This window comes from Hydra vulgaris, chromosome 11, assembly GCF_038396675.1.
Source record: "Hydra vulgaris chromosome 11, alternate assembly HydraT2T_AEP".
Taxonomy (NCBI): domain Eukaryota; kingdom Metazoa; phylum Cnidaria; class Hydrozoa; order Anthoathecata; family Hydridae; genus Hydra; species Hydra vulgaris.
In genome coordinates this window covers 35,327,501-35,336,336 of record NC_088930.1, presented here as the reverse complement: position 1 = coordinate 35,336,336, position 8,836 = coordinate 35,327,501, and the positions used below count along the sequence as shown (strand labels likewise).

At 27.2% G+C, this 8,836-nt stretch overlaps 1 protein-coding gene across 2 annotated transcripts in view; it reads right to left on the bottom strand.

Moving 5' to 3' along the window:
* Nucleotides 1-372: 372 nt before the first annotated feature.
* The window catches only part of LOC100205763 (uncharacterized), a 13,290-nt gene continuing 4,826 nt past the window's right edge, over nucleotides 373-8,836 (bottom strand). The window contains exons 2-8 of one of the 2 annotated variants that reach the window (XM_065810914.1): nucleotides 7,916-8,145; nucleotides 7,405-7,784; nucleotides 3,679-3,769; nucleotides 2,629-2,832; nucleotides 2,232-2,335; nucleotides 1,644-1,777; nucleotides 373-1,544 (exon numbers count right to left, since the gene is read on the bottom strand). In XM_065810914.1, the coding sequence (XP_065666986.1) occupies nucleotides 684-1,544; nucleotides 1,644-1,777; nucleotides 2,232-2,335; nucleotides 2,629-2,832; nucleotides 3,679-3,769; nucleotides 7,405-7,784; nucleotides 7,916-8,133 (1,992 nt within the window). In that variant the 5' untranslated portion in view covers nucleotides 8,134-8,145 and the 3' untranslated portion in view covers nucleotides 373-683. The remainder of the gene's footprint in view (nucleotides 1,545-1,643; nucleotides 1,778-2,231; nucleotides 2,336-2,628; nucleotides 2,833-3,678; nucleotides 3,770-7,404; nucleotides 7,785-7,915; nucleotides 8,146-8,836) is intronic. The other variant, XM_065810915.1, reaches the window with a different exon arrangement.

Here is an 8,836-nt window from a genome sequence, read left to right as displayed (position 1 = left end):
ATTTTGCGAATTTTAGAGATGTAAATGCCTTTGCAACGTATGTACATAATATGCATGTACTTGAAATATATATTAACACACACACACACACACACACACACACACACACACACACACACACACACACACACACACACACACACACACACACACACACACACACACACACACACACACACACACACACACACACACACACACATAATATGGCGCGGATAATTTTGACTTAGTTTAAGTATTATTCCAACTTGTCAAAAATTATAAACTAGGTGAGGTGACTGAGTTTGAATATTTAAGGAAAAAACAACCGAGGAAGTTCATCGATAAACTAAGATGATTTTCCTAGGTTTTTAAAAATTTTTAACACTAACATTTTTGTCATGTCATCAGTTTAAAATATGTTTACATCATATCATGAAAGAAGTTTTAATTGCGTTAATCCTAGTATCTACATATATAATATATACATAAAATCTGTATAAAAAATAGCCTTAAAGAGTTCTGCTTTATTTGTTTATACTTTTAAAAAGAAAAAGCATATCCTTAAAAAAAATTGTTTTTGCGTGTACTGTTCTGATAAGACTGAAATAAGTAAATAATAAAATAAATAAAATTTCTAGTTAGGTTGTCATGCAAAACATACCGCACTAGTATTAAAATGAGCGTTTTTCACTTGAGTATAATCAGCATTTATCTGAAGTTAAAGGGAATACGGAAGAGAAAAATATATCCGGATTGACTTTTTCAAGTGGAGAGGAAACTTCTGTATGAGTGACGTCAAATATATTTTTATCGTGACACAGAGGTGTCATAATATTAATTGATTCCCCTAAAAATCTTTTATTGAAATTTTCAACTTGAATTGGCTTGGTAATCACTGATGAAGAACGGTGGTTAAAATCTTGCTTTCTTTTTAAGACTCGAATAGCTGAAGTATTTTTTAATTCATTGTTTTTCATATAAATATTTTTTGTCTTTTCTGCTGCGTTATAGGCTAAAGGATTTTTCGTTATAATTCTCAATTTTTTATTCAAAAGATGGCTTTGCGGAGTGCTGTGTTCGTTTTCTGGATGTTCATATGATAAAAAAGATCCAGGCATTGCATTACTTTCGTTTTCTAAAGATTGCGCAGAATCCATTAACGTGTTAAATGAAACATCAAAATCGGATGTTGAAAGCTGATTAAGTGTTGGAGATGATAGCTCCCTTGGGACTTTAGAGTTAAATGAAAACTCATTAGAACAACACATTAGCTCATCGTCTTCATCATCAAGTTCGCAATTACCATTTCTAAACAAATTTTCATCCTCGTCCATACGACACCCATTAGCAAATGATAGAGAAGCAGGTGGAAGATGGAAGGCGTCTTCAGATGCTGAACTATCCCCATCCCCACCTTCAACATCTTCTTCACTTTCTGATGATGATGTATATGAATCGCTAGATGTTTCAGAGGAAAAGCTTTCATTTAAATCAGACAAATTTTCTTCCGTCTTGTTAAGATCAGACTCGTTTTCATTTAACTTCGATTTCCTTGGTTTTAACTTTATTTTGAAATGTTATAAAAATTAATTAAAAAAATTAAAACTAAAAACAATCGGTTCAAACTGTTTAAATGAAACAAAACTTCGAAAATATCTCACCATCTTTTTTTTCTTTTTAACTAAAACATGCTGATCTTGAAAAATATTTAACTTAGAACCAGGACACTTTGCCCTATTTATATGCTTATCATAACATTTTGTAAAAAGTTTCTGTTGATCATCGTGATGCAGGTCTAAAAGTTAAATTAAGGTTTTTTAAATTGCTTCTTTTTGTGAAAAATTTCCAAGAATATTAAAAAAAATCCTATTAAGATAAAAATAGTTGTAACCAAAAGATATAAAAAAATTATTGAAAATTTCTATTTTATAACTTTATATAGTCAAAATTTATGGCCGTTTAAAGTCACTCGATCAGTCGTGGCACAGTGGTTGGAGCCCAAAGTTTGAGACCTGCTCCAGCCATATACTTGATATCAATAAAAATGGCGGCCCAGTTTGGAGTTTGGAAAAAAATTTTATATCAGTAAAAAATCAAGCAGATAGTAATCATTTTTAAATTCATGATATGACTAAAAATAGCAACAAATTATGTATAAACAAGCTTATGTAACTGCTTTAAGTAAATTCAAATTTAAAAAAATTAGTTTTAAAACAATAAAGAGCTAAAAATAAATAGTGAAAAGATACGTTGTTTACAAAACTTTGTAAATGGAAGTGAACTATTGAAGCACTGATTCGAACCAGTTATCAATGAACATGGAATTTTGTACCTTGTTATTTTAGAATGATTTCTAAATTAAAACATAGCAAGAATAGAAATCTTTTAAAATACTTAAAAACAGAAAATAAAAATTTATTTTAAAACTTTATTTATGATTAAATAATTTTTTTTGTATCAATTTTATTGAGAAGTTTTACAAATTTACTTGAGAAACTTCTAAGATCATCAAAATCATTTGAAATTTGTGATTTCAAAAAAGAAAACATTTTTCCTTGAAACTTTAAAGACTTGAGATTTTGTTAAAAAGTAGTAAGAATAAAACACTAAATTTCACAACAATAATAATATGAAATAATTAAGTACCTAAAAAGTTTTCTTGTACTATCTTCTGTGTTTAGAACATTTGCAAGTTGCACCACATCAGATCTTGCTGCCAAAATCAATTTAGATAACTTGGTGTATGATAAATTTTCATTTTTAGAAATAATCACTTTTTTGAGTTGATTGTATTGATGTTTAAGTTTTTGTAGAAGTTTTTCTTCTTGAACAGATAGACTATCTGATACTCTAATGAAAAAAAGTATTATCTAAAAATTTCAAAACTTATTAAAAAAATTTATAAAAACTTGAACCATTTTGCTAATAATAAATGGTATTAATTCTTTTTTAAGTCATTAAACCTTATAATGGTATTTTTGATTAAACATTTTCTGCACTGTCAAAGCTAATTTTTGTACAAGCTTGACATCTATTTTTATCAGACAAAACCTGATCCTGGTTTTTAATTGCAATCATTATACACTTTTAAGATTTTGTCTCAAAATTCACAAAAGTAACATAGTGTGATTGCTAAATGAGATCATAACACATATTTACTATTGATGGTGCGATGCTCCTGAATGGATGGGACCAATCGCTTGATTATACAGTCATTGAGGTATCAAGGTTAACAACCCCAGGGGAGGAGGGCCAGGGGCCATACTTGATATTAATAAATATCAAGTATGACCCCACACTTCACACTTCACCTTGTGATTAAACATAAAATTCAAGCCCTCTTCATTGGAGCACAACTAAAGATATTTAAGCAGTGGTTAAATACTTTTAGATGAACACTGGTTTAGTGGTAAAACTTGAGAGACAAAAAGGAAGTCGTTATACACTTCCTTTTTGTCTCTCAATTAGTTGGCCTAACTATTGGGATCAGATACTCCTACGAATTTGACATACATTAATGCAGACTCTTATTAAAGATTACCTTCTTTCGAATGGCTACTTACTTTTCTAAAAGTGCAGATCAATACAAGAAAATGTGGTATTTTCCTTAGATGCTTTTTAAATGTGCCACTGTTAACAGCTATATTATTAGGATAATAAATAAAACTATTAATTAAGAAACCATATTAGACTTACAGTGTATTATGATAGACTTTGTCTTTTGTAAACAATAACTCTTGTTGAAATATATTAGATTCAAGTGCACAATCAGATGAGTCTTTAATGGCTGAAATGGTAAATAAACTTATATATATATATATATATATATATATATATATATATATATATATATATATATATATATATATATATATATATATATACATAAGTGTATATATATATGAATAAAGAAAATATCTTTATATTATCATGTATAATATTGTATACTTGAAAGAGTGCTCAATAGATAAACTAGAGTATATAATTTATATGTTACTGTTACCCGCAGTACCAGGAATTAGCTAAATGCTAATGTTTATAATACAATTTAATATTGCAACTCTGAGTTTCATGTGTTTCATGTTTTTGCATTTAGCTAATTCCTGGTACTGCGGATAACAGTAACATATATATTATATATATATATGTATATATATATGTATATATATATATATATATATATATATATATATATATATATATATATATATATATATATATATATATATATATATATAGATATATATATATAAATATATATATATATCTGCAATATGACAATCATCAGCCATGTAGCGCAAAACAATTAACAAAAAACATTTAAAAAAAATAAAGTTACAGTGTAGTGTTCTCCGTTGTCAAAACAAAACAAAATAGATAAGAAAAATTTAACAAAGCTGTCTAATCACTTGTATCATATTTTGAAAGTAGAATTTTGCTTTTATGTCTACTTTTAGATAATCTTATTAAATAAAATAAGAGTAATCTTATTATTTTATTTAATAAGTTAATTAATTGTAATATATTATTACAATTAATTAACTTTATTATTACATTTTTCATATCAGCAAAGGTTTTACAATGTTTTACAGTTTTATATTTAATTATTGGATTTATCTCACCTTCCATTAAACTTTATATTTCCTTAGACAGTTCAGTATCATTTTAATATTTTTCAATAATGAAAATTTTTGTATAGTTATATCTAAGTTTGAATGTGTTGGCTAATTTGTCTTTATTTTTTATTTTAATTTATGAAATTAGTTTTCAAAACTCTGTTTATTTATCTAATAAAACTATCTTTCAAAACTCTACCCATTTGTATCAGAATGCATTAAAAAAGTCAGGTTACAAATTCAAACTTGAATATAATCCAAAACTAAAAAAAAACACCAACCACTTTCAAAAAATTGTAAATGTAATATGATTTTGTTTAAACCAGCATATAGTAAAAACATTTCTGCTAAAATTAAAAAACTCTTTTTGGAGTTTGTAGACAAGCATTTCCTGATTGGCCATAAATGCTACAAGATTTTCAATAGAAATACTCTAAAGGTGAGTTAAAGTTGCATGTTAAACATCACATAACAATCATGTAATGAAAAACAAAATTCCAGATTCCAACAAAAACTGCAATAACATTATTAAGGCAAGTGACTTTTAAACTAATAGTGCCTTTATAAATAACAGTGTATTAAGGCGCTCTAGACTCAAACACTCCAGGCGGGAATGCAAGCCTTGTTAAAAAGTATTTGGTATACACACTTTATGTACAAAATAGTGATTTCACCTATACATTCAGCAATTTATGTAAAGAAAAAACTTTTATCTATTGAAAATGGAATTAAAACTTTTTATTTCTTTATTAATTCAATATCACAGTTCATTAAATATATAAAAATGCAACAACAACAAAAATCGTAATAAAGGAAACAGAAAATTATTATATTTTGTATAGTTTTAAGAAATAAATAATAAGGGAATAAAATCTTTTTTAAATATCAGATTTAGATTTTACTTAGTAACTTTTGGTATATATATATTGTTTAAAAGATTTAAAAGATGTGAAATAGTAGCTACAAAAAATGAAAATCATGGAGTAGAATGAGGCTTTTCTTAAAACCAATAAAAAGAAATAAAAGTTTAGGTCTGCCAGAATCCAGGAAAAAAGACATTAAGCCAAGATCCATAAGAAAGAAAATCACAAAAGAAATTCCAGCAAGCTTTAAGCTAGTAATAAGAAGTATGTATTATATACAGAAAATATGTGGTAGTAGAGAAGTGGTGGAATGCTTACTTCGTAAACAAGATGTTCCAAGTTTGTTTCCCACCACGTTCTTGGTAGTACTGAAATAAACACAAACAAATATAAATCCAAAAGCAATAACATTCATTCATAGCGTGAAAAAAATGTATGCATGTATGTATATACGACAGTTTTTGGTGGAGCAACAACAAAATATGACATCGCCAGTTTAATGGTGGGAAACAAACTTGGATGTTCCAACTTTGTTTCCCACCATGTTCCTATTAGTACTGAGCCCAACTTGTTTCTCTGCATAGTAGCCTTATTCACCAGGGCTCATTTTTCAAAGTTAAAGAGCTGAGAAAGGGTTGTAACAATTAAAAAGAAAATGAAACAAGTAGCCTACTTCACTTTTGGGGAAGTGAACACAGTAAAAAAAAAAAAAAAAAGCGATGATAGGCTAAATTTTATGTAAAAGTATGAGATAAAATGTTTAATGAGATCATTGCATAGTCTTAGTCAATTAAAGGAGAAACTTAGTACATTCTAGCTGCAGAGATAAGACGCAAACTAAGGAACAAAGGTAGATGATTTGGGTTGTCTAAAAACAAGTCACAAAATTGACCATCTGGATAAAAGATTGAGGAAAAAAAAAATTGGTTTTGGACTCCGGGGACTTGACTTGGACTTAAAAGTCAATTAACTTCATGTAATCGGTAAATAATATGTTGACTTAAAAGTCAATTAACTTCATGTAATCGGTAAATAATATGTTGACTTAAAAGTCAATTAACTTCAGCGGTAAAGAATTTTTATTTTTTTTGATCACCATTTGATCAAAAAAATCTGAAGTAAAAGTTTTAGTGAAATCATTACATTGTTTTAAACAAGAAAAATGAGAAACTGCTAGAGAGTACATGTAGAATGAGTAAAAAAACAAAACAAACAGAGGGTTTATCTTAAGCAAGTTAATCAATACATTTCCACATTTAAACTAACTTTGTGGGATTTGGAAAGATCATTTACTGTCAGAAAAACTTGTACAAAAACAATGTGACAAACAATGTCTCTGTTAAGTAATGAGAGTATTGATGTTTAAAGATATTTTACATTAGTCAAAGCAACATACTGAACTTAAAATTTAAATATATTTACTTAAATTTATAATTAAACTTAAATTTAAAATTAAACTTAAATTTAAGATTAAATTAAACTTAAATTTAAAATTAAATTAAACTTAAATTTAAAATTAAATTAAACTTAAATTTAAAATTAAATTAAACTTAAATTTAAAATTAAATTAAACTTAAATTTAAAATTAAATTAAACTTAAATTTGAAATTAACTTTAATTTAAAATTCATTATAATAAAATACCAAAAAGCAATAAACTGCGAAAATTGGTTAACTTGAATTCCTTATTTTTTATTTACTTTTATATATAACATTTTGATATTCAAACATGGAAACATTTTTAATGTCACCAATAATAAAGTTATTATTCAAAAAAAATGTTAGATCTTTGATTGTGAAATGGAACATTAAAACAAAGAGGCAAATAAAGAATTTTAAATTGTATTTTAAAAATTTGTTTATATGAAACAAAACCTGCTTTAATAAACTTAAATGCATGAACAAGCAGCTGTCAATAAAACAAACAAAAAATAACATACTTACAATGAAATCCCATATCATTGCTCTCCAAAATTTTTGTATTACAAGATTTAACATAATCTAAAATAATAGCGTGTGCTTCTTTATTTAAAGTGTCTCTCCAAATATCTATTTTATATGGTGCATTATTAATTTTATTAACAGCTTCAGTGTCTTTTATTTTGGATTTATAAATTTTTTTTCCTACTTTAATTACAGTTTTACGATTAGGATGTATGACGCTATTCATTTTGTCTGTGTGTTTTTCTTGTGAGAGACTAAAGTTTTTAGAGGACTCTGTGGGTTTTTTTTTATTGCAAGTAGGGATAGCAGGTTTTATAACAGGTTTTGTAATTGGTTTTTTAGGTGCCAAACCAAGTACTTGCAGATGATTCATACAATATCTGGTAAGTAAAAAATTATACCAAAGCATAACCACAAGAAAAATAATTGAAAAAAAAAAACTAAATAATTTTAACTACAACATTCTTTTGGACGAAAAAACTCTCAATGTGTTTTTAAAGAAATTACTTACACTCTATCAAGAGCAATAGGAACAGAGTTAATGCAACGCTCTCCATTAGTTTTTGTTTTATATACACATTGCTTAAATGGTGCCTTGCTGTCTTCTAAAATATGTCGCACACAAAATGCATATCCATTTAAACGACGCTGCTTACAAAGTTTCTTACTAAAACTGCAAAGTTTTTTCCCATCAATAGGTGACAAATGAATATTTTGACCTTCAAACATATTGATTCATTGCTAAAAACATAAAATATTTAAAACAACTTCATTGCGAAATGCTTTAAAACAACTGATCAACTGTTCAAAATGAGTTTTATCTTAAGATACCTTGAAAATATTTATTAAAAAATTTTTTTTGTTCCATATTTAACAAAATAATACATTCATAAATTTATATATATATATATATATATATATTTATATACATATATAAATAACTTTATATATTTATATAAAATCATTTTGCTCAACCACTACTCCATGCGGTAGTGGAGTGGTGGTAGAGCGCTAGCCAGGTAGGCAAAAAATTCCAAGTTCATTTACTCTGCTTGCCTTGTCTCTGCATTGTCAATTGTCATTTCTCTTGTCTCTGCGTTGTCTTTTGTCATTGTCTTGTCTCTGCATTGTCTTTTGTCATTTACTCTGCTTGTCTTGTCTCTGCTTGTATTGCATCTTGCTCAGCTTTCTCGTATTTTATAGGCTTCAAAATTATACTATCAGTTAAACAACCAGTCTTCTCCATTTAGCCAGCGCTTTTGCGGTTAAGTCTTTTCCCTCTTGCCCACACGCCCGCAATAATTTTGGCAAGCGCATAAAAAAGCGCTTGCCAAAAAAAATAAAAGCGTTTTAATTTAAACTGCAACAAAACTTTTTTGTTCATTTGTTTAACTTTTATGAAAAATGGCTTTTCTTAACCAGTTTTTTTAAA